At 43.7% G+C, this 26,130-nt stretch overlaps 2 protein-coding genes across 13 annotated transcripts in view; both read left to right on the forward strand.

The window, feature by feature from the left end:
- The window catches only part of PRKAG2 (protein kinase AMP-activated non-catalytic subunit gamma 2), a 251,980-nt gene extending 242,383 nt beyond the window's left edge, over positions 1-9,597 (forward strand). For all 12 annotated transcript variants that reach the window (XM_054193035.1, XM_054193037.1, XM_054193038.1 and 9 more), the window contains 5 exons: positions 40-205; positions 536-573; positions 3,316-3,462; positions 5,872-5,965; positions 8,835-9,597. In XM_054193035.1, coding sequence (XP_054049010.1) covers positions 40-205; positions 536-573; positions 3,316-3,462; positions 5,872-5,965; positions 8,835-8,866 — 477 coding nt within the window. In that variant the 3' untranslated portion in view covers positions 8,867-9,597. The remainder of the gene's footprint in view (positions 1-39; positions 206-535; positions 574-3,315; positions 3,463-5,871; positions 5,966-8,834) is intronic.
- Positions 9,598-16,619: 7,022 nt separating this feature from the next.
- RHEB (Ras homolog, mTORC1 binding) overlaps positions 16,620-26,130 on the forward strand; it is a 41,725-nt gene continuing 32,214 nt past the window's right edge. Inside the window, exon 1 of the mRNA XM_054190193.1 lies at positions 16,620-16,836. Coding sequence (XP_054046168.1) covers positions 16,785-16,836 — 52 coding nt within the window. The 5' untranslated portion in view covers positions 16,620-16,784. The remainder of the gene's footprint in view (positions 16,837-26,130) is intronic.

A 26,130-nucleotide genomic window follows, 5' to 3' on the forward strand; every position in this document is an offset into this window, starting at 1 on the left:
AAAACTGCGCTGTAAATACATCCGTTCTGACTTTCCTAGATGTCAGAGATGCCAAAGCCTGCCTTTATGAAGAAGAATCTGGATGAACTTGGAATAGGAACTTACCACAACATTGCCTTCATACATCCAGACACTCCTATCATTAAAGCCTTGAATATATTTGTAGAGAGAAGGATATCGGCATTACCTGTTGTGGATGAGTCAGGTGCGTGTTGGCTCTTCTGTATATAAAAGTGTGGTGAGAGAAATTGTGCTGAACCCTGGATTGATGGGGGGAGGGAGGGGAAAGAATAAAAAATAAAAAAAAAAAAAGGCGGGGGAGAAAGGGAATAGAAAAACATATTTATGCAGATGTAGGTTGATAGGCTTGGAAGAACACGGTTTGGTAGGTTGGGTGGGTTATTTTTTCCGTGTTTCCTTCTTGACCTTGTCTGTTTTCTTTCTGTGTAATTTATAAGACAACAAATGAAAGCATGAAGCAAGAAAACTAATTTTGCATTTTAAGTACTTGATTAACTTTTGTTTTTCTCTTTAGGAAAAGTTGTAGATATTTATTCCAAATTTGATGTAATAGTAAGTATATCTCTTAAATTCTATTAAATATTTTATATTCAGTAAGCATTTGCAAATTCATTTGTTTATATGTCAATTTTGGCGATGTTGTTCCATAGGCATTAGTTAACAAACTGAATAAAACAGATTCAATTCACCCTGCACAGCATTTTTTTATTTAAGCTATCCTTAGTAATACTACTTGCACACAGGCGTCTACTGCTCTGGATGTCACCCAAAATTGGATCTGGCTGTACTCTTAGAAAAAGAGAGCGTAGGCTTTTTATGTTTGTTTCTATTTTTGAGATAGGATTTTATTTTTGCAGCTGCTGCTATTCCAGGGGCTGTTTTCAAAGAGAATGCAGATTTCTCCATGCAGTCTGGGTACTTTGTATGACTTGACCTTCTCAGTGAATTAAAACTACTTGGCCCATTCTTTTGTGTGAGTCTCTGACTCCAGAGCATTCCATCTGTTTCCTTCTGGTTTAGATCTAATTCAGGCTGCTGTTCCTGGTTTTCCCTCAGGAGTGCAACAGCATAGTCAGATTCATGCCATGATTTGCCAGCCTCGGAGAGCTAGGGCTCTTCTACTCTTGTGGTCTTCAGAAACGTGAAAAATAAATTTAAAGGTTTTTGTCCCTGTCCCTTCCCAGCTGTACACACCTGCTTCCCAATTGGAACTTCTGATAGCTATGTTATTTATTATTTTTTAGAGATTTAAGTGCCCAAGTTGCTTATTCCACCAGGCTGCAAGTGCTAATGAAGAATCCAGATGTCTGAAACACCATGTAGAATCCTTTCAGAAATATGGAGAATAATCCCAAATGGAAATACTTTAAGCTTATAAATATCTCTGTCTCCAAATCTGAAAGTTTCATGATGTCACTGTTCTTGCCAGTTTTTTCTAGGCGTTTGTCTCTTTGGAATTCTCCGCTGTTTTAAGATCCTGTTCTGCCATAAAAGCTGGTCAGGGAATAGGTAATAGCTGTAGCGAGAGTGATCTAATATATCAAAGACAATGAAATTTCACAGTTGGTGGGTTCAGTGTTTCGATTTATTTTGTAACTGCATTAGGCTTTGAGGCAGGACATGTTTCCTTTTCAGAAAGACACCAAAAGGTGCTTCATGTTTTTCACACCTTTTATCATTTTAAATTATAGGGCAACTGAAATTACAGGATTTTAAGAGATGCTGGATCATTTTTTTTGAAAAATTATGTATTGGGATCAGGGGGAAAAAAAACAACCAGAACACCACAAAAGCCCTAGGATAGAATTGTTTGCTTCCAGTTAGTAACGTGGGAAAGAGTTAGGGCATCCATTAATTATTTGAGATTTTCTTCACATGTACTAGTTTGCTTATTAAACGGGGGAAAAAAGATTCTTTTCTTAAAAGATAATCACCTCTGAGGCTTCCAGTTTTTCATCAGTCTGTGTCAGTCTGATCTTTAAGACTTAAAAGAGGAGGAAAAATGAAATCTGAAATGTATAATCTGATCTTCCAATATATGTAGAATTTGCAATATTCAACTGGTGACTTTTAACTTTAAACCATGTGGCTAATATGATTAGTTAAATCAATGTTTTAAGCCATGCCTGTATATACAGCTGGCTAAGTTGATAGATTTCTTTCATTATAGTAGAGTTCTGAATTCATTTTGAGATTCTTGATGGGAGAAACCTCGGAATGGTGTGATGGTATAGAAATAACTTTGTATCACTCTAGTTATTGTGTGTAGGGTGACTTCGGTTTGCAGAGGCTTTTTATGTTCTCCTAATGTCCTTCATTAGGGATTAGTTAAATGGGTTAACTAAAACTGCTTGTATCTTCGTGATCATCTCAAACCTCTTGTCACGTTCAGTGTAATTCAATCAAAAGACTTGACGAATCACAGTATATTCTAGCCAAAAATTAATTTCATTTTATTGCTTGGTCCAGTGTTTTCATTTTAAAGGTCTGTCTGTCTGGACACAAAATCAATACCAGGATGTGCCAACACTATCCAAATGTCACTATGGTCTCACCTACAAATAAAGCTTTTGCTGGTCAGGACAAAATCATCTTGCATGGTCCTGTTCTTAAAATGAAAGTTGAGAATGTCAGCTTTCAAACTCTTAATCTTCTTACTTTTAGTGATGATGATGGGTTTTCATTTATATTATTTTTATAGTACTTATTAAAATACATAAACACACACAAAAAAATTGTTGTCAAGTGGCAGTGCCAGCACAGTCCAGGAGAGGGAGTGTGAGCCCACAAATACGAAAGGTGAAGAAAACCTTTAATTTGCTCTCTGCTTAGATCTCCACTAAGATCTACTTCATGAGTGGTGTTCAGGGCAGTTGGTGTTCTCCCTTATCCTATGAAAAACAAACAACAAAAACCTGTGTATTCCTAAAATATATTTTGTATGTTCTAAAATCTGTAGAACTTCATCTTTACATTTTCTGTTCATGGCAAAAGCAGCATGAGTCACATCACGCCAAATATCAGCTAGCAAAGTAAGAGATTTTCATTGGCCCAATGCATATCACAAAACAGTTTTATCACTTAACCCACTCTGTCATATGGTGTTTAACATAATTGCATGCTCGACTGTTCCCAAAAGATGAAGAGCATCTGCTTTGCTTAATATATGACTTAGAACAGACTCAATTTACACCAGAAATGTGTATCTACTTGATGCCAAAGAGGACTTTATTACCAAGTACTGAGATGTGTTATGTGCCTTGGGGCTTTTCTTTTCTTTTTTTTTCCCCCCAGAATCTTGCTGCTGAAAAAACATATAATAACCTAGATATCACGGTGACGCAAGCCCTACAGCACCGTTCTCAGTATTTTGAAGGTGTTGTAAAGTGTAGTATGCTGGAAACACTGGAGACCATTGTGGATAGAATAGTGAAGGCTGAGGTGAGTTTGATTTTTGTTTTTTCCTTTCACTGTGAGTGAAAAGTTGTAGTAACAAACAAAGAAATAATACAAATTTATCCTTTCTGAAGTTAAGTTGGTTACTTAGTTGAAAGTATTTTTTTTAATTACATGTGTTAGCTATCAGTTTGCTTTATAGACTTATATAGATGCTTATAGGGATGTGCAAAATAGTGTACAGTATATCTGTAATAATACTCGGTTATTTGCATTTGTTTTATGACATCAACTGAACTGAATGCAAAGATTTTTTTGAAAGAATCGTGTTTCTTCCAAGCCTGCCATAAGTTTTGCAGACAAGTAATTCTTTAAACTCCAGCTTATAGCTGGGTTGATTGGCCTATCGTTCAGGATGTGTAATGGGTACAATTTAATGCACATGGAGCTCTGCACTGCTCTCGTACAAATACTGTGAAACAGGGGCAGAAAATAAATTCTTGTGAATAAGGCTTCACCACCTGCTTTTATAAATGATTTATCTGTGAGCTTTCCATTCTTATGGTGCCATTTATCTTGTTTGTTAGTACCAGGAACTTCCTTATACACGGATGTGAATGAGTATGTAGGTCGCCCTCCCCTGTTAGCCTCTCTGCAGAAGAAAATCAGTATTACCAGTATCAGTTGTCTCTGAGGTGCAATCAACTCCATTTAGATGCTCTAACTTCTTCAGTTACAAGATTTTAATTTTCTCATCTTTAGGGCTGTAACTGTACATATACTTGATATAAGTAAAACAACCACTTTGTTAATATCCCCTTAGAACTTCCATTAGGCAATTTTTACTTGTAACTTTCTGCATCTGCTTGAGCTTCTTCCTGAAATGGAATAATTTTAGCATTGCTGATATACACATTTCAAATTTGAATAATTTTACTACTATCTTAAGAAGCTTTACACACTCGTGTTTTAAGAACAACTCCTACCCTTTGGTTCAGTCTAAACATAGTGAGATTGTATGTAAAAATGAGTCAGTCAAAACTACAGGCTATTTATAGCTGCCAGCCGAGTGCTTGATCTTCCTGGAAATGAAACAATTGAATTGTCCATTTTTCTTGAATGCATTACATTGAGAGAAGAATAACATGATTAAACGTGTGTATATACAAAAACTAACAACCCCGTCTAAAATACCACCGATGTAGTTTCATCAAAAAGAAAATGCAACAATTTTTTCTCTCTCTTCCCCCCCTCTTTTTCTTTCTTCCCTGTGTCAGGTAGGTGTGACTGTTCAAGTAATTCAGAGCTCCTCTTTTCTTGTGTCTGATTAGCGACGAAGTGGTTGACCTCAGCCATATTAACACATCTTAAATCAAGACTGATGCGGCTTTTTTGCTGTCACCTCTGTGAGAAGATGAGAAAAATTCTTCTCGCTTTTTTCACCGTTATATCTGATTATTTGAACTTAAAATAGTGAAGAGAGAGCATTCGCTTGGGTAAAAAGTAAACACATAGCAGGCTCTCAACTTTTGACAAACACCCTTTTTAGGATCGCTTACTCACGGGCTTGTTCAGCTGCGATGTTCAGGTAATACAACTCTGTACCCACTTGCAGTGGAGTCTGGTGCCAGGAGAAACGGGAGGACGCTCTCCTGGTTCCACCATTGGTCTTTCGCTGCTGGAGCCTGCTCGGCCCGATCAGCCTCGGCATATAGGAGCACCCACACTTAGCACAAAGGTTTTGTAGTATATAAATGTTTCCTAGCATAGATTTGTAATGATAAAATCATTATTTACAAATACAATCTTACTGTTGATAAATCTTTCTTCCAAGTTGTGTCCTTATGTTTAACGACTCCACAGTGAGTTTGCACAAATAAGTTGAATCGTTTTTTTTTTTTTCTTTTTTCTGTCTTCACGCAAAATGAGGATTTTAAAACCAGTCTGGCACTCGTTTCAATTGTATAACCCTATGAGAAAAGTTAGGCTAAAACCAACTCGAACATCTCAAGATACCACAAGTTTTAGTGCCTCTCTCTGTTGAGAAAGTGTTTTTCAGAAGGAAGCTTCGTTTTATACTGCATCTTATTTTTTGAGATCGCAGGCTGAGTTGGGCAGAGCCTGTAAGTTGGGGAAAAGTGTTTGATGTGAGTGCCGCCTTTTGAGAGCAGAAGTATTTTAAAGACCTAGATCTTGGCTTAGCTGTCACTTCAAATCTGATTTTGTTGCCCTGTCAGATAGCTGTTTGCTTTTTAAACGTGCACTGGTTTTCATTTAGGTAGGGTAGGCGTGTTTGTACTGCTGTGTGGGACTGGTATTACTAATGCTTTGAACCATTCTTTTTTTTTTCTACGTGTCTTCATACTGCATTACTTCAAGATGTTTTTGTTTTTCTGTGCTTTAGTTATTACTTTAAATCGGGCAAATATCTCAAAATGTTTTCCCTGCTTGCAGGTTCATCGTTTGGTGGTAGTGAATGAAGCAGATAGCATTGTGGGTATCATCTCCCTTTCTGACATTCTACAAGCTTTGGTACTCACACCAGCAGGTACGGATGGTGCCTTCGGAGCTTTGCCATAAGTGTTTTGGTAGTGTGTACACCCTGCTGGTTTTCATTTATTTCACAAAGACGAACTTTAGATTTTTCAACTTTTGTAACTGTTTGGTCATAGTTCTTAAATACACTTTTCATTTCTCTTCGGGAAAAAGCTGACAAAGGATTAACTGTCAGTTTTGGTTGGCACAACTGTGTCAGAGACGTCACCCCACACCACCAGAATTATTCCAGTATAAATCTCTAGTGTATTACTAAACACGATCCAGTTCCTTTTAACAAGAGTGTCCAACAATAGGTTTATTTCTGCTGGTTTGGGGGGGGTGGGGGTTGGGTTGGTTTTCTTGGGTTTTTTATGTTTTGCCCAAGTTACTAACCTGATTTATGTTCTTAATTGTAACTTCACTTTGACCACATAAATGACTTAATTGTCACAACAACTACAGCAAAGTCCTCTCTTCTGGCTTTGTGAGGAAGACACAAAATGTCTCAAGGATAACAATTTTGCCTCAAAAAAAACCAAACAAAAAAAAACCAAAACAACAAAAAAAAAACCAAACAAAAAAAAAACCAAAAAAAAACCAACAACAGACTAAGCAAACAGAGCTGAATAAATCCCGTCCTTCAAAAAAGAAATTGTAAATGTGAGCTTAACTGGGATCTCTTACTTACACTGATAGATGACATAGAATCATAGAACAGTTCGGGTTGGAAGGGACCTTAATGATCACCCAGTCCCACCCCCCTGCCATGGGCAGGGACACCTCCCACTAGACCAGGCTGCTCAAAGCCCCGTCCAGCCTGGCCTTGAACACCTCCAGGGATGGGGCATCCACAGCCTCCCTGGGCAACCTGGGACAGTGTCTCACCACCCTCACAGTAAAGAATTTCTTCCTGATACCCAATCTAAATCTCCCCTCGTTCAGTTTGAAACTGTTACCCCTTGTTCTGTTGCAACACTCCCTGATAAAGAGCCCCTCCCCATCTTTCCTGTAGGCCCCCTTTAGGTACTGGAAGGCTGCTATAAGATCTCCCCGGAGCCTTCTCTTCAGGCTGAACATCCCCAGCTCTCTCAGCCTGTCCTCATAGCACAGGTGCTCCAGCCCTCTCATCATCTTCATGGCCCTAGTGACATGATAATGTAGAAGTCTTTATCCTCTGTAGATTTTAAAAAAAAGTTAATGTAGCTTTTTAAACTAGTAAGATTTCTCCTCTGAGTAGAAGTAATCAGTGGTACTGCTGGAAGTATTATGTCAGTGCATCTAGTTCCTTTTTAATGACCTGGAAGAGCAAGTAACTCAGCTTTCTGTGAAAGGTGCAGATGAGGATGAGGAATCAGCCAAAAGGCCTTGGTCAAACGGGCCCATTGCCCAGAAAGAGAACAGAGGGGTGTGTGTCCCCCCTAAGAGGGAGATGTCAGGACAGACAGACGGTGTCTCTCCGGGCAGAGGAGGTCATTTCCCTCATGACTGGAGGGTCGAAGGATACAAGGAGGGTAGGTCTTACTATTAATGGAGCAAAGTTTAGACAGAATAGATGAATCCGGATACTGACAAACCAAGAGCTTTGTTATACTGGAATTACACGGATGCTTAAGTTACAACTCTGCGAGCTGATATAACAGTGCTCTGTGATTAGAAAGGGCATTTCCTGCTCCCATACTCTGGGCCGTGTGATTGTGGTGGTTAGCGTGTGGCAGCACCCTGACTCAGGAGATCCCTCGGAGCTGCTTTAACTCATGGATCTAACAGGGAACTGAACCAGCAAAAAAGCTGCGGAGTTTTGTCAGGTTGGCACACAAAACTGGCTCGCTGAAGAGTCTAGTACTGAGTACAGGAGGTAGAGCAACAAAGGGGGCAGGAGTATGCCACTGGAAGAGAGGAGGTGAGGCAATGCTTTTTTTAGGAGCAGTGAGGTGTTAGATGGCAGTTCCGCAGGCAACTGCCCCATTTTAGATTGGGATTTGTCTCATGAAATGAGGGTGTCTGCAATGTAGATCTAGTTTGTAAAGTCCGGAGTGCGATTTATCTTTTGAAGTGGATGCGTAAGACCGACCAGATAAATCATACCCTAAAAGTGTCCACTTCTCCTCACAGACTGGAAAGGAAAATGTATTGACTGGCAGGAATTAAGCCCAGCCTGTGCTGGGGGCGGAAAAAAGTACCAGTTGTGATGTGTGAAAAGCAGATGTATTTAATGACTCTTTCAGTGTTTGATTATACGTTACAAATAGTAACTCCAGGTTGCTGGCAAGAGATTCTTGCTGTCTGGAGTTGGATGCTGAAGCCAAACTCACCATAGGGTTCAGTCGTTGCCCAGCATGTGGCTCGTCTGAGTACTTGGAGAAGAGGCAAGATGCTCTGCAGTCCTGCTGAACAGGTCTCTCGGATCCCTGCTGTGAGCAATCCTGCCTCTGAGCCAGGAAAAATGGGCCCATCACACACTGAATTCTAATACCGTTTGTTCTCAAGCAGGACTTCATTTTTTGAGACTATTACAATGATTACGCTTGGCTTCTAAGCCGATGGACGGGTTTGGGATGTGGCTTTTTGGTTGGGGCTTTTTAAAATAAATGTTTGTGCTGGGGAGAATCTTCAAAGCCACTTCCAGTAACTTCCAGAAGAGTTACTTGGACTACTTTGCCAATGAAATTAGCAGCAGTAATGGTCTGAAGGCCTTCCTCACGCAGTTCACGTTAGCATTTAGCAATCCTGCAGTATCTTCTTTATAAATGGTATCTGGTAGCAAGACTCTGATAACGTGGTCAGACGAAGTCGCTGCATTCGGAAGGAGCCGTGCTTTTCCAGGAGCTGAGTGCCGTGCGCGTAAGGAAATCACGTTTGCTTTCCTCTTCTGTTAACAGGTGCCAAACAAAAGGAGAATGAAAGTGAATGACTGCTGTGAATGTACACGCGTTTGTAGGAGAACTTGAACAAAGTTTCTGGGTCAAGTTTGTCTCAAGAACAGTGACTGCAATAGAAACAGAGCAGGATGGCTGAGAATGTGTATTGGGACTTAGTGATGGATGATGAGTCTATTCCCCCCAGTGATGTCGCAAAAAAAAAAAGCAGCATGACAAAAGCTTATGTTAAAATGTAGGCTTGTATTTCAAAACGTCTTCAAAACATTTGCTGGAAGACTTCACATGATGTCCTTCATTAAAATGCACTGTATTCGGAAACTTTTTCATTTTGTATTTGACAGAAGTCACTGGTCAGCAATGGATATATGTGACATAAGGCAAGTGTATGGCATATTCATATCATAGTGCCTTATGTCAAAATACAGCAATATGTCATCACTGTTGCCCATCACTGTCAAAGGAAGTATTGTGCTAAACGAGACACTGTATTTGAATGTGAAAGTCTTTAAACCGAAAACCAAATCAGTTTCAGTTCTCATTAGATTTGTCATAAAAGCTGTAATTTGAATATCAGTAGACTTCTTTAAAACTTTAATGACAGTTTTGTGTTAAATGTTGCATTCTGAACTGAGATGTAAAACAAGACTGATTTTAAAAACAGCTTTATTTATTTTTACTTTCATGACAATTTTTTACACATCTTTGGTGGATAGCTAAAATTTCACCATATCCATTAATAAACTGTTGATTGTTATACAAACAAGTGGCAGATTTTCTCATTATTTAAAACTTTGGAGTTGCGGTAGCTGTGGCCTGTTGATCAGTCCATATTACTTGAGCTGAAGATTCCAGAAGCGCGGATGGGAAGTGCTCCATACTGTAATACACGGGCACCACAGAGGAAATGAGGTGCCAGAGAACAATATTTTTGTCTGTATTAAAGTGTAAAATGATGTTTGTACGACAGAAATGCAACTTTTTATTGTGTATGATCTGTACAGAAGTGGAGGAGTGAGGAAAGCTGTGGGGTATCTGCTAATGTAAATGTACTGTAAAGTTTGAAGATGAGACTTTTATAATTGTAGATTCTTGTAGATGGAAGAAATTAAACCCTACAACATGAGTTGCTTTTAGCGGTTCTTGCCAAGTTCTTTTGCCTCTATAACTGTATGTGCATTCTGATCGCTGCAGAGCAGGTGGAGACGCATTCTGACTTCAAGGCGGCTTACGCTAATGGGGTAACGCAGGCACTACTTCTTACTGTGTTTCCAGCCTGAATACTGTACTCAGATAATGGCAGTAGATGGATCAGGTGTTTTTCCATTTATAAACATTGAAGTAAAAGGCTAACAGTTTTCTGTTTGCTTATAAAATGTGGGGGGGTTAATAGTAATGAAAAGCCCTTCCTTCAGAACTTTTTCCACTGTCTATAAGAATTTAAATTTTGAACTAAATGCGTGAAAATTTTCTTCTTACTGGTGTCCTTCACGTATAAAAATGTTCCTGTAGGACACAGTGGAAACTCTTCTCTTAGACTATGTCACTTTCTTACTCTGTGAAAAACATCAAGTCTTCTCCAGCACCGTTTCTGACTAGGTGAATATCGCCTGTTCCCTGCTCTTCCCGATGGTGTTGAACTGAAATGGCTGTTGTGGCCGAACAGCAGCGACCCTGGGGTCTGGTGCCCATTGCTGCTGTCAGAGATGACATCAGCACAGCTCGATTATCTTTGCTGGGGAGATGGAGTGATAGAAGCTAAAAACGGTGCCTCTTCTCCTTTGCGGGGTGTGCAGGGGAGTAATTTGTGGTAGCTGAGAACCTTGTGGTCGGCAGTACTACCTGCAAGCGCCACCCAGGCCCCAGAGGTGCAGCTTGGTGGCAGCCCAGCTGTTGCTGCAGCACCTGCCGGGTGGGCTCCTCTGGGAGGTGGGATGCCAGGGAGCTGCCGAAATGCACGGCTGGATCTCTCTCCGCCTGTCACCCGTCTGCACGAGCGTGTTCTTCAGCCCTGCATTCAGGGTGTTTTTGAGGATGATGAAGAATTGAGCCAATGATACTGTCTCTAATTCCTACTTTATTTCTTAGCACAAAGTCTTTTGGCCCTGTTCCACGCAGACGGCTTCAGGCCTGTCTGCATAGATTAGTATGCAGAAAGCCAGAATGAATGTGCAGTTTTCGAGCAACCCTGCCCAGGCTTCCTATTTTAACATTATTACAAGTGCTGTTGATGTGTTGTGGACGCAGGACTAGCAGAATTATGGAAAGCAGCCTCCTCAGTGATGTAAAATTGTCTTTAGGGAATTTCCACCCATACCTTCTGGAATTCAGTTCTGAATTTTGGATTAGTGAGAGGTAGAATCGCAGTGTAACTCCATGAGCATGAATAAACAGCAGTGCTACCAAAAAGGCGCTCTGCTTGTACCGGCACAAGCACCGACGCTGATGCAGTACACAAAACTAAAGAAATCGTGTCATTTTTAATACAGATCACTTCACTGCAAAGCTGGAAAAATGCTTGTTCCAGCATAAGGGAGGGACAGGAGTAAGTGAATGAGGGTAGAGCAAGGAGGGGTGACTCGGCAGCAGCGCCGCGTGTAGCAGATTGAAGTGACGGTGCAACTAAAGCTTCGCCCTAGGGCTCTTCACGTGGCTCATGAGAGGCCTCAGCCACGGAAAAGGATGAATAAAATGTCATTAAACTGGAGTTCTTGCACATTGGTTTCCTCTGGACAGGCAGCGCCTGCGGGTCTGAGACCACAGCCACGGCTCCAGGGCTCCCTTTCTGTCCTCAGACAGGACGGTGCTGCAGATGGAGGTGGCGGGAAGCTTCCCTGGGGATTCTGCTGAGAGCCTGTTCGCCAATGCGGACCATCGTCCGTCCTGAGGATGTGACGTGCTGTGGAAATGGATGCTGTTTTAACCGGCAGGACTGTAAAACGTGATGGATTCCTGTGCTTCCCCATGCATTTCCTTGCCCAGCAAGAGAGGTCTGTCAACAGTGATTATTCTTCTTGGTCTTGGGAGCAGATAAGGTTTGGGTTTTATCTACTCTGGATATTTTTAGCCATTTAGGTGAAAGAAAATGTTTCCTAGTAGACTTCAGCCCTCTAGAGATACTGAACTAACTTAGGAAAATCACACTTGACTGATGAAAATGTTTTCCTGTTTTACTTCTGGAATCCGTTCGGTTATAAGGTCTGAGATCTTGAATCCTCCACAGACAGTATTTGCTGTTTACTAGGAACTGGACTGCAGTTGTTGCGGATCTGAGGCCTATTCATCATCTTTTACTAAGGAATATTATTGTGCTGCGAATTTTGAGTGACACAGAAGGAACCCGCCTCGCTTCCCAAGGCCTGGGCTCTCACCCTCCCCGCAGAGCAGAGGACTCTGACTGCAGCGGTTCCAAGACGGCGCATTTGCTTTGCGAACGCTCCTTGCCAGCTTTCGAGAGAGCGGGGGGCAAGTTGGAGTCTTTCGGCTCTGGTCCAACCAGGAGAGAAAGCACCCGTGCTTCCTGCTGTCACACAGCAGGCTGTTTCACTGGTCGTACTGAGCTCCCCAGTTAGAAATAACGGGTTTAGTTCAGAAGTTTCTATGAACTTTCACCCCTTCTGCTCCCATATTGAACGCTTATTAGGGGTAATTTCTGGAGGAAAATGTCATTCCAAATAATTTAATACTACCCTTTTACCCACATAATGCATTTATGCAACAAGAATGTTCTGCAGACGCTGCTCTTTTAACTTTGGGTCTTAATTTAAATGTGGTTTTGAAAGTCCCTTTCTGAGTCCCCATGTGTTTTATGACGATTGCAGCCAGACCTGTTCCCACTGCGGTGAATGGGAACAGGAGGTGACCTGTACTCGTACATCAAACCTTCCTTTAGGAAAAAAATTATCTACAGAGCACGTCCCTGCCAGCTGTGTACCAGCACCTGCGTGGCAGGAGCCTGGGATGTCAATAGCCCCTGTGAGCTGAATTAGTTCCTTAATTAGTTCCTTCTACTAACATTTTGCCAGTGTTTCTAACTGAATATGGGAAAATACGGTTGTTGCGAGAATGCAGGAGGGAGTAGGAACAAATGCAAGGCTGAACTGGATGTACTTTGTAACCTCTGTGGGCAGCGGAGGCTGTGCCGTCCACGTGGAAGCGTGCGCAAGGCAAACACCGGACACGCTGCAGGAAAGTCCTGGGCACGGCCCTGATTTGCCCCAGGACAGAGGAGGTGACTGTATCGGCAATGGCTGTTACAGGAGCAGAATGTACAAGCCGGAGCAGTTCTGCCTTTGGACTCAGTAGCAGTGTGTTCGTGGGTTTGCAGGTACTGCGTTACCATTAAAATACTTGACTGTTACGTTTACTGCATTAAATTCGTCACTGGTTTTCCTCCAGCACCGCAGAGCAGACAGAGGCAATGAAAGAAAGTCATGTTCCCTTTCCCCCGCCCCCCTCCGCCTCTGCTCCCCATCTCCCTGATCCCCATCCTCTGCTGGGGCTTGCAGTTCCCCCTTTTGGAATTTTCTCTTTTTCAGAACCCAGGACACACCTATTGTGTTGCATTCGTTGATCATGTCTGCTGGTAACTCATTTACAATAAAATTAATGTAATTTATCATCTGAGCTGATACAAAGGCTACATTTGATTTGAAGGAGTATCTGGAGAAGTGAGATATAAGGCAGGCTTGGAATACAGCCAGCGCATAAGTTCATGGTGTACGTCACTTGTCCCAAAGTTCTCCAAACTCCTCTGTAGCTCACAGCACAATTTGCAAACCCTGTAGGAATGAAGAAGTTGGAGTAGGACCAGGGAATGGGCAGGCAGAGCCCTAATGCCCAATCCTACCAACGCTGAGCATCGCACTTCGATTGTTAGAGGGGGAGAGAATTCCAGCGAAGGGCCACTTGGTGAGAGTGTGAAGCTGTGCAGCCCCGAACGTACAAACAGTAAGAATTCAAATAAAGTGTGATGCCCCGATTAGACGGGTATGACATAGGCTTCACAGCCAAAGGTGGGCTCTCCCTCAGCCCCGGAGCGCTCCAGGAAGCGTTTAAGATTAACCGGGGCAGGAGAAATGCAACGACAGCCTCATCACCATCCAGATCAGCTCATCCCTGCTTAAGCTGCCACCGCTTGAGTAGCAGTGTCCCAGCGCGTGCCTAAGGGCCACCCAGGGCTATTACCAAGTCCTAGAGCGTGGAGAAACGACCATTTCCTGAAAGCTCTCTATTTGCCTGTATTTCAAGTGTCCCAAACAAGACAGAATGAAGTGCTTAGGTGATCCTGATGGAAAAAGGATTGTTAGTCAATTCTTCCCAAAGAACCAGTGGAAGAAAAGAAAGCCATACGTTTTTTCTGCAAGTTTAAAACACACCCGTGCTCAGGAAGAACGAGTTCTGTGTTTCTGCTGAGCAAGTGTGCAGGGTATCCTGAGGTGAGGCAACTCTACTGCAATTAAGAGGCAGTAAATAAAGCAGCTGAAGCTGGGGAGCAGAAAGCCTGCAGTGGTGAGCTCTCCTAAACGAGTAGAAAATGAACAGAAGTTCATACGCAAGTTAACAGAAACAAGATAAATAGACAAGGGTGCAAGAGGTGAGTGGGATAAGAAAAACAGCGTAAAGGAAAAGACCTAATCAAGAGAAGCGGGGCGTCAAGGAGGGAGCGAAACCAAAAACTCTCACAAATGAAAAAATGCTGATACTTACCACTTTGAGCAGGTGGAAGGGTATATTTTTGAAAGTGCAGAGTAGGTTTCAGCAGAGTGAAAAGCACTGTCTAAATATGACAGGCAAGCAATAAGAATTGCAAGACTATGGAAGTTGAAAGTGTAACTACCACAAACTTCACCTGTGTTTCCAAATCCGTCTGTGTCATTGGTAGGTAGCTCCTATCTCAGTTCAGTCCTCTGGCTCAGTAAATGGACCAAATTTTGGACCATGGCGTGGTTCCAGAGGGAGCAGATGCAAAGATGACGGCACAGCTGCAGAGTTACTCGAGGGATGGTCCTGCAGGATTATGGCTATGGCAATAGACAGTCTTTTAAAACACGCAAAGCAAAAAGGAATGCTGTGATCTACATGAGGCAGGTCTGGCCCTCCACACCTCTTGGAGAGCTTTGAACAGTATCACTGTTCACAAAGGCAGGATTTCTTCACGCTACTCTTTCCCCAGCCCCACCAAATCCATCCGTGTGGTAGGATCACACCAATCCCTGCAGTGTAGCGCTCTAGAGCTGTGACAAAGTGGGAATCCGTACTGTAGTGAATGGAAAAGAGAGAGGCTGGACATGGAGATGGCGCATGCAGAATGACATTCACCACAGCCGTCACTGACAAAGTACGTAACCCCCCATTTTCTCATGAAACAACTATCTTTTCATCATGTACCTATTCACTAAAGGCTCTCATACCTGCTGTTTCAGTTACCAGTGCTTAGCCTTCAACACCCTATAACCCTGAAGATGAAGGGTACAATCAGACTACGCCAAACAGTGCAGATACCTCTTTAAAGCTTGTCTGCTTCTTCATAAGCAAATCGCTTTTGTGTATAAATAGTTTTGCCTTAGTTCCCTGCCCTCTTACCAGCTTAGATGAGTAGCTAGTACATGGGAATGAATGGTTGAGATCAGGGAGAAGAAAACCCATCTCCCTTAACACCATCGAGCTGTTGTTAGGTTGGTTTAGTTTTTGTATCAGTCAATTGTACCCTAGCATAGTTGCATGTTAGATATGAGCGTACCCCCAAAAAAAGACAAGACGCGCATAGAAAACACGATTTTTACTTCTATACAATGTTCTTTTTTCAATAAAATGCGGAATGAGTAAATGTTACAAAAGAATGTTTACAAATTAAAAGAATGTTTACAAATTAAGTAGCAGTAAACGTGGAAAAATGCAAGTTTCTGTTCTTCATGCCTTTCTCCTTTGAACTCTGCATCCATTAGGTGCTGAAGTCACCTTTAGCACCCGCAGCCCTCACTTTTTCCGAAGTCTAAACGGCACTGATCCCACCGCTAACACTCTCCTTCCTCCCCTCACCCTTCCCCCTCCATGCGCTCGCCAGCACTCCACAGATGCTCAGACCCAACGCTTCCCCCCCGCAACCAAATTTATCTGCGTGCAACGGGAACGCTCTGAAGAGGCACCGAGAGGATTTTAAATAAGCGTCGCAGCCCGGCGGAGCTACCCCTTTCGGGCCAGCCGGCCCGGCGAGCGCTGTCCTTGCAACCTCCGGCTCTACCGCCTGCCCCGCCGCGCTGACAGGGGAAACCGGCCGCCGCCAACCGCCTGCAGCGCTCCGCCTCACCGAGCGACACCTCCCACACCGAGGGGCAGCGCCGGATCCGGCTGCCGGGCCCGTCGCGCCGCCGCCTTCCCGCTGAGGAGCCGCCGGGGGCCCGGGGCGGGCTCAGGGCTCCCTCAGGCGCGCGCCGGCCGTTGGACGGCACCAACCGCCCTCCCCGCGCGCGCGGCCGCCGAGCACCCTCCGCCCAATCCGCGTCCCCGCTCGCCCTCGCCGGTCGGCCCCGCCCCTTCCTTCGAATGCCGTCCGTTACCGCGGCCGCCGCTCATTCAGCCAATCGCTGCCCGCCCTTGCGGCGGCGCCGCCCAATCGGCGCGCGGCGGGGAAGGCATGACGCAGCGAGTTTTCCCTCCCCCCTCGCGGCGCCTGGCGCCGGCTCGCGGCGGCGGCGAGGTCGCCCGCTCCGGCCTGTGACGCGGTGACGCACAGGTACGTGAGGGGCTGGCGAGCCCGGCGGTCACGTGGGGCGGGCGCCGCCGCTGCTGCCAGGCGCCGCGGCTCCCGCGCGCTCGGACCCGCCGCTCCGCCGCCTTCCCCTCGCCGCCGCATGCGGCTGGCGGCGCGGCCCGCTCTCCCTCGGCCCACGCACCGCCGCCGCTGCCTCCGCCGCCGCCCTTGATGTGGTTCGGGACCGGGCGGGGGAGAAGATGCCGCCGTCCAAGTCCCGCAAGATCGCGATCCTGGGCTACCGGAGCGTGGGTGAGCGCGGGGCGCCGCCGTGACGGGGGGAAGGGGGGCGGTGGAAGGGGGGTGGCTGGCCTTCCCCCGGGGCGGGCGGGCCCGGGCTCCGCAGCGCCCTCGCTGCCGGCGGGGGGGGGGTTTGGGAGGGAGGGGGGGCGGGAAGCGCGGCCCGTCCCGGCGGCCCCCGCCGCATCGCCCTCCCCCGCGGCAGCAGGTGCAGGGGAAGGGAGGGAGTGCCGCCCCGCTTCCCGCCGCCGGCAGCGCGCAGCCGCGGCGGGCGGGCGGGCCCCGCCATGGCGGCGCCGCAGAGTGCTGCGGGGCCCGGGGCTGCGGGGCCGCCGTGCCCTTAATAGGAAGTTTCACACACGCCCCCCCCCCCCCCCCCCCCGCCCGGCCTTCGCCTCCCTCCGCCGAGGTCGCCGCCCGAGCGGCCCTGCGGAGCCGGGAGTGGCGGGGTGGTGGTGGGTGAGGGGGTGCCGCCTCCCCCTCCCACCGTCGGCCGCTGCCGGGGGGCGATGCGGGACGCGGTGGGCAGCGGGAGCGCTCCCGCCCCGCCGGCTCGGGGAGGCGCCGGCCTAACTTCCTCTTAACGCGCCCCTGGGAAGGACTTACAGCCCGATTTTAAATTACCGAAGGGAAACCAGGTTGGTCTGTTCCCACTTCTGGCTTTTGTTTTGTTCATTCCCTTCGTATCAGCAGCGCAGTGAAGCCGGTTGTGCCCGTTCAGGCCGTGGGGTTGCGTTGACTCTGTGGCGTGTTGCCCTCGCAGGGCGTTGCGGGCTCCGTCCAGCAGAGGCTCATCTGCTTGGAGGAACTGCCTGGAATCGCCCAGCACAAAGTCTGTAGTAGCTGCTTTTGTTCTGTAACTGCCACCACCTGTGATCCTTCCTCCTCCTGCATTCACCATCTTTGATGGAAAACGGTTTCGGTTGTTTCGACGTTCAGGCTCTTAAAGCAGAGGGGAATAAGCCATCGTACAGCTACCCTGATCGATCAAGCTTAAAAGCGTAGATCAATGTTGAAGATAATGTGCGGTTGGAAAAAAAAATGCTACAGAGAGATACTATGCTGCTATAAAAGGGGTTTTTACACTAAAGTAGTGGCTAAATCAGTAATCTATCTTTTGCTGTACACTCAGCAGAAAGAACCCTTGAAACAAAGCTCTGTTTTTTTTTTTTTTTTTTTTTGCCAAGATCAAAAAAAGGCTAAATAAGCCCTTCTTAATTGTTTTGTATGTATCTGCAGCCAGGATTTGAGATGGGGTGATGTAAAAAGGATGCTGAATTTATCTAGTCCTTCAGAGGAACAGCAAGTAGTAGATTGATCAGTTTGCACGGTATATTTGACATCACTTGTTCCAGTCTGTTTCCGTTGTCTGTTTCGCGTGTTATGTTGTCTTTTCTCTATCTTCTTTGAGCACTGGCAAATACAAGCAATGGGCAGTACAAGTGGGAAGGAAGAATGCTTGAAGTTCTGTCCTTTAGAAGTTTGTGATGGCGACTGGGTGTACTGTTGAGCTGTGGGTTTTCATCTGTTGACAATGACAGGCAGCAGTCAAAAAATCGGGTGGCAGTAGGGTGTATACTCAGTTGAGGAAAAACAGAAGAAATAGTGTGCTACTGTTAATCTGGTTGGTGATGTTTTGAACAATAGTACTCATACGGAAAGGAGGGGCAAAGAGTTATCTAACGTCTATTAAGACCTACTGCTGAACTTCAAGTAAAGTTTTCTAAGACTAGTGCAGTATGAGGTTGATGGGAACGTAGAACTAAGCGGGGGGGGGGGAAGTCTGTTTTACTGTAGTTTTCCTTTTGTTGTCCTTGACAATTCTGTGTTACCTCTTAGGTAAAAATCTCGCACATTAAAACTGCAAAGTTACTCTCTGTAAATATGAGAGCGTTAAATTTCTAGGCAAATACTTATGTAAAAAGTTCAAGCAGTAGAAGCAGGTCACTGGGGTCTTTCTTCATCTTGTAAAGCTGTTAGAAAAACAAGAAAGTTAAACTGTGAGGTTTAGGTTGGGTCCTCTGCTGATCCAAGTATGCCTCCTGAAGTCTGGGAGGATAGCTACTGAGTTTGGCTTCAGCAAAGCTTTTAAGTAAATCTGGCTTTGTGTCATGATGGCAAGAATATTACTTGAACCCTAGGTAAGAAAGGATCCGATCTCTTTAGGACAAGCTTTTGGGTGGTACAAAATGAAGAGCGCTTCTTCTGGGGAAAATGCGATATTTGAATAGAGCTAATGTTCATTAAGATGGGAAATAGTTCCAAAATCTGAAGGACTGGAAGGAAACGTGTTCTAAATTTCCTTTTATAATTAGGGAGCTACATTGCTTTGCCATTAACATTAATCTTGACCCTGGAATGAGGGAGGCCAACTCTGGTGAGTTGTAAAATGTTTACAGTTTTATAGGTTAGCGTAAACGCTGAGGTGACCTGCTCCGTCAAGTTGCTTGCTCTCCTTGTAATTTGTGTGGTGTTTGAGATGAAGCTAATCAGAAAATGGCGAGCTTTTTTTCCCCTCTGTCTCTTTCAGTTACGTGTTGAAATAGCCGGGTTTTGGTGACATATTTCAAGCAGTGAGCTGTTCCCTACAGTTGATGATTCAACAATTTTGCGGATCTTTCAGGTTATGAGCATGCATAGTAATGGACAAGCATGTCCTCTACGGGGATTTGTGAAACGCAGTCTGAATCTTGTGCTGGCTCCATGCTAAGCCCTTGTTCTTTTTACTTACGTTAAATTTCATTCTTATCCCAGTGCTGTTGTCAGATAGACTAGAGGTTGGGAGTGGTATTCTGGTATAATAGTTCTCGGAATAGAAAATTCAGGAGTCTGCTTGTTTGAATACACTCCCTCTATCTTTCAACACCACCATCAACCCTTTCATATGTGAAACGAGTGTTCTGTGCTGATGGGAGAGATCACAGCGGAAGCCTCATGAATTCGCAGGCAGACATGCTTTCCGAGATGCAGACGGAGTATTTGCCAGGAACTTTGGGACTTGTTTTTTGGTGAGGAAGGCCAATTACGTGTGGGTATAGCATACAGGTTGTGGCATGACGCTAGACAAAATCACTCCTTTGGGAGTCTCCTTTGGGTTTCGCTCAGGCTAAAATCGGTCTAAGAAAGTTAAATTCCATTATGTAAGCGTGCTCTTCTCAGTGAGGTTCTGAGTAGAAATCAGATGGATTTCGTCCCAAAAATCTGAGTTTCACAATGGGAGGAACTTGACTTTGGTTACTATTTTTTTGATAAATTACCACAGCGGACCAGCTACTTGAGACTTGATTCTGGAAAAAATCAGTCTTGCGCATGATGAAGCATAAAATTTTATAAAGTTACTCCGCTAAAAAGAATCTTCATACTTGTATTTTGTGTATAATTTAATATATCCTAAATATAATTGGAAGTAAAGGGTTTGCATGGAAATAAATCAAGCAAGACTAAGGTTTTCTGAATCTCTTCAGAGTAACAGCCACTCTAAAAAGCAGCGTATAGTTGTCCAAAATGCTTTGTGCTCTGTTTGCTTCTCTTTGTTTATAGAAGAAATAAGTAAATTCAGACACATACAAAATGCCTGTACCAAAGAAGAGGTTTTTTAGACCATCTTGTAAAGTAGCTTATTACTGGGATTCTCTGTACTGTATTGAACTGATGGATTTGAGATAAGCAAGGAGGTGTTTGGATCAACTGCTTCAGTCATAGGTCACTATCTCAGCCTGATTTGGTTTTTGCTGTTCATATAACTTGGGCTGCTGGTATTTACAGATATACTTGCAGGAGCTGGAATTCTATTTCTGAATTTTACGTGTATGGACTGGTGATCTGAAAATGCTCTCCTGGTCAGTTTATAGCTCTGATGGGGGAAATGCAGTTAAGTTAGTGGTGACTTCCCTATTTTCTTCCCCAGCCAAATAAATCAACTTTTTTGTGTGGGTGGAGAGCAGCCCATACTGCAGGCAGAAGTAGTCATGGTCTGTGACTGCGGCATGCAGGTAGTGAAAAAAAAAAACAACCCAACACTGATGGAACAAAATTATGTGCCAATGTTAGATTTATGTGGAAAGGCTTCCAGGTGGCTGTATTAGGCTAAAAACCACTTCCCCCCACCTTGCCTGAAAGCAAGAAAGGCAGAAAAAGCAATACCTTTAATAAGTACCGGTAAATAGTAAGAATAATTCTTAGGACAAAACATACTTACAGGTTTTGAAAACGTGAGTTATTTGAATGTTCGGAGGTTTGTATTGTAAAATGGAGTTGAGGCTTTGCTTGTTGCTTCTGAAAGATGGCATCTGTTCGCACAGTAGTATACTGCCCTGAGGAGGTATCCCTTTGATATTGGACGGAGGGAAGTGGTAATTTTAGCAGGCAATAAATTGCCCGTGTAAATGTCAAAAGAGAAGGAACGGAGAAATTACTGCTGTTGTGAGCTGTAATTTGGTTTACAGAATTGGTTGTGTCCGCAACATGGGAAAGCCTGAGATTTAACAGGAAAATTGAGCGCTTCAGGATCCAGCTGATACCTAAGGTTAAAATTTTGCCGAGTCCCTAGTAAGTGCCAAGATTATTTTCATAGCGCTTCCCTCGTGAGGACCGCGTTCTCTCTGCCAGGGCACAGCAATGCTGCTAAAAGGAAAGGTTGCAGCTACCAGGGGACTGAATTGAGGCTGGAAATGCCAGCTTTAATTGCATTTTGGTGTGACTGACTACGCTGTTCAGCAGTGAGAGTTGCTACAGTGCATTTGATAGCAGTAGCTGGAAGCACTAGAGGCAGCATGTTCAGCTGTAATATCAAGCCACGGTAGGGTTATTTGAGGACATCGTTCCAGGATTAACTCTTAAATTGCCTACTCCAATCTCTTCTAATAGTACGACTTGCAGATTTTGCTTGTAGGTTTGAGTGTTTTGGTATTTGATTACTCAATTTAGAGTTAATGTCGATGGGAGAAACCAAATGAAACGTAGATCCTCTAATTTATAAGCTATATAAGTTGAAGCTCTTCATTTAGATACACTACACTGCCTTAAGTGTAGGTTCTGGGTAAACCAACCACCTCTGCGGCGCGCGCGCTGCTGCGGAAATGTAGCGTAACCACACGTTTGGGATTAGAAGAGCAGGCTAAAATGTGATAAACTAACGATTATGATTAACTTCCTGTAGCTCTCCTGGAGGTGACATTCAAGGGCATATTGTAAAAACTGCTTGACTTAATTGTGTATTCAATCCAAAACTGAAACAGCTTCTCTGTGGGATGTTCATAATGCACTCGAGCTCTGCGAGTCCTGTGTGAGTCAAAATCTCTTGGTGTCAATGCAAATTACCCTCAATCGGAAGCTGCAGCCATGAAACACGGTATGGAAAAACACAAAGCTGCCCTTGTTGGTCATGGATCTGTCTCCTTAAGGACTCGATAGGTCTCCTTTTGTTTTCCAAGGTCTATATCTGAAATGAATGGCAAACTTGTGAATCTGATAACATTAGAAACTGAAATGTGCTTCCTGCGATTGGGGGGTGGTTGTTGCTTAGAATTTCTCTCTTCCAATCCTGGTCAGGAAATTTGCTTTCCTAGACGGTTCTTGCTCACTGATGGCAGATACCCTGCAAATGAAGGTATATGGGATGGGGGGAAAGGGAAGAACGTGGAGAAAATCCATGCTACATGTTGCTTAGCAGACCTCTTAACAAGGTTTAAGTTTGTTAAGTTTACCAAAAGCACATCAATGTGGGCCATTAAAGATTGTATTTTCTGCTTGAGAAATACAAAGTACAGTGGATGCTGAACTGGTTTTTTTTGGGGAAAAGATGCTTGTATTGAACTTGTAAGAAGTAAACAGAGGCAGGTTTTGAACAAAGTGCTGGAACAGGCTTTAAGGTGCAGCTCTTCTCAAGAGACATCCCTGCCACTTTCTTTTTTTAATTGCCATGTAATGATGGCAGATGCAAATGAACTGTGTAGGGTGGAGCTTCCCTTGGCACAAGTTGAGCTAATCCTGCGCTGTGGCTGTAAGTTGCACCTTCCTGCCTCCACCTGGGAGCTGGCACTGGCACGCTGGGAGCCTGGTCACCAGCTCAGGGAACTGATTTCTTTCAAAAGTGTGGCCACAAGAAGGAAAAGTTTTCCTGACGCCCAGCTGGTCGGCTCTGTAAGTGCAACCCTGACAGAGGGAAGGAGGAGCGTGAGCTGTTTGGGGAGGGTGGAGTAGACTCTTTGTGGCCTTGCAGACTTTGATTCGCTCAGACCTCTTATGAAACCACATCTGTAAGTATTTTCCTCCACCACTCCAGATAAGCATGAATGCTTTTTCGTAAACTTTCAGCAGCGGGCCTTTTGAACTTTCTCTCGGTGGAAAAAGATAGCCTTGTAAAGGTGGTGGACTGTGCATTAGGGAACCATGAAGAAATCAAGTTTTTCAAGATTGTTGTTTAAATAACCTTCTGTAGTCAAATCTAATCCTTTGATGCAGAATGAAGGAAAAGATGTTTGAGCTGCAGTAAATCTAAACCTCATTCTGAAGTGTTCAAATTCAGATGATGCTTCAAGTGATATGATCTGCTGGAAGTTTCTGGAAGTGCTTAGTAGTAAAGATGCTGCAGTGGAGCAAAGCCAAAGGTCCAGACTGCAATGTGCAAGGCATTCAGAATCACTGATTGCCTCCCTACTTCAAAAACGAATGGAAACAAATCTAAGGGCTCTGTTGCTTTTCAGAGTAATCTTCAGTCTTTGCTAAGATATCCTACAGAATACCCGTCGCCAGCAAATACCGGTTGGCTCCTCCTTTAGTTGTCAGTATTTACTGACACTTTTGCACCATAGAGATGGTTCACAACTACTTAATCTGTTCAGATGCACTGATTCTTCCTCAGTTTACCATATGCACTTTGATCGCTGTAGGTGCAAATTTTAAGTATAGTTGTTTGAAAGATGCAGGATGAGACAATGGTGAAAAAGGTAGTGGTGTAAACAGATGATACAAGTTCTCGGAGTGCAGATTTTGGGTTATCAAGCACGGTGTACCAGTCAAGACGAAAATGGGACAAAGAACAGCTTGTGAGCCCTGGGGGCTCCTGCAAAAGGGAAGGCTACTTGGAATTTCTGATGAGACTTCTTATGTGAATTGGAGAAGTTATGACAAAAATGTGGGGAGGAAATTTATGGCAGTTTAATTTGGATGAGATCTTTAAGACTTTGTGGATAATGGCCAAAGATTAATCTTTTGAGGCCTAAGAAGCAGTGAATGATTTCTGAAGGCCTTTTAAGGAACGAAAGACCCTAATGTGTAACACTCAGACTTGTTCAGAAAAGTTGCAGTGCTTCTATATTAAATAGATATGAACTGAAGAAATCACGATTTCCTGTTAGATTATACTTTAAACAGTGAGGTTTCCTTTCTGCTCTCTTTTTTACTATTACACTGAATTGTTAAAGAATGAGGAGTTAATACTTCCAGAATGGTTATCTGTATTCTTTGGTATTTTAGATTACAGGAACCAGAACAGCATGCCTGACAAATTTTAGCTAGTTATTTGTATTCTGTAGAGTACTGAGTTAAGTGAATTTTTATTTGGAAAAAGAGGGAATACGTAAGTGGTCTTCACTGTGTGGGTGTGAACATGTGCAAGTGTAATATGAAATTATGATATGAAAATGTCTCTTGACAACATTGTCTCCTGAGTTAGTGGGATACATCTGTCTAGCTTCAACAACTTGTCAGATTGTATTGCCAAAACTTCATTCAATGTGTACGACCTCCTTTAAAGGTACTCTTGCTATATGCCAAAGAGCTGGGGTGAGTAATATGTAGGAAAGCTCCATTAAATCTGTCCTACAAACTGTCAAAACAAGCACTTGACATCAATGCAGTGAAGTGTATTTTGCTTTAAGGCTTGGTCCTCCATTTATAACAAATTTTTGTTGTTCTAAAATCTGTTTCAGAATTAGATTTTTTTTTTTATAATTAGAACTGGAAGTTTCTGCTCTGAAACGTGCATATACACAAGCACTGTGTTTTTTGCAATACCTTCTTCTGCATTGCTTTCTTGGAAGTGTATGTTTCTAATAGATGTTCTGCTTCATCTGTATGGTTTGACGCTGGTGAATAAATTCTAAAGAAAGGGCTTGGTTGTAGTGGTACTGTTTTAACTTTTCATGCTTGGAGAAAAAGGTTGTCAAAATTCTTGATAAACCTTTTGTGGTTGCTAAATGTAAGTCTAAAAACTGTTTAAGGTAACTCAAGTTTTTCTGAGCAGTGAAGCTAAGAAGAATAAGAAGCTGTCTGAATGTTCCAAAATCATGTTCTTTATACAGAGCGTATCAAGCAGTCTTACGACACCTAAACTGTTTTTCTGCTTGTCCTTCCTCAACTGCAAAATATCTTTTGTCTCTAAGTGTGATGGTAGGACAGAGGAAGAGTTAAAGTGAAACTTCCAGAAGTGTTTCAATGACGAGCTTGCTGAAATTTTTGCTGGATGGATGTCTTGGATGGTGTTCCTCAGCCTAGCATTTGGTTCTGCTTTTGTCACTACGAACCGCTATGAACAAGTGTAAGTTAATGGTAGTACAGAAAAATAAGATGATGCCTTCTCTCTTTGCATTTCCAGGCAAAAAGGCTGTGATCTTAAAAAGTCATTACCTCGTATACAATTTATAGCTAATGACGAGGCTGTAAGATATATGCTTCTTTTTTTTTCTGAAGATGGTCATATGAGCATCCCGTTAATTTGGTGTCCAGCTGCTTATGTGGGCATGGGCTGTACCTCCCAAAGGTTGAAAGGGTTTAAAGGTGGAGGTTGGTATGGAGAAAAAGGGACAGTATGAGAAGGGGTGCATGGACCCAAGTTTTAAGGTCACCTTACTGTGGGGAAAGTTGGGCCATGCCTCTCCAATTCTTACAGTGTGAAAACCAAAAATGAAGATATGGGTTATTTCACAAATAGCCAGGCTAAGGAAGTAAGCAACTTCTCAAGGGCTTTGCTCTATCCTTCTATAGAAGATCTTGGCCCTTGACCTATTTGCCTGTAATAGTTAATACTTTATCCATTTCTGCCAAGTAGGTGCGATGTACTTAATTTCTTAGATACTGTTTAAAATAGACTTGAATTTAAGATTAGCTGGATTAATTTATGATTTAACTAGATAATAACAGTAATAGTCACTACTGCACTTTGAGAATTTTCTTTGTATTGATATGCAAAGACTTGTATAGCAGACAGATACAATGCACTGCTCTGTCTCTTGAAGATCAGCCTGAAGTTGGGTTGCCTTAAACTGTACCTTGATACTCAACTCCTTGTCCAAGTTGTGTGGTTGT

This window comes from Rissa tridactyla, chromosome 2 (genome assembly GCF_028500815.1).
Source record: "Rissa tridactyla isolate bRisTri1 chromosome 2, bRisTri1.patW.cur.20221130, whole genome shotgun sequence".
Lineage (NCBI taxonomy): Eukaryota > Metazoa > Chordata > Aves > Charadriiformes > Laridae > Rissa > Rissa tridactyla.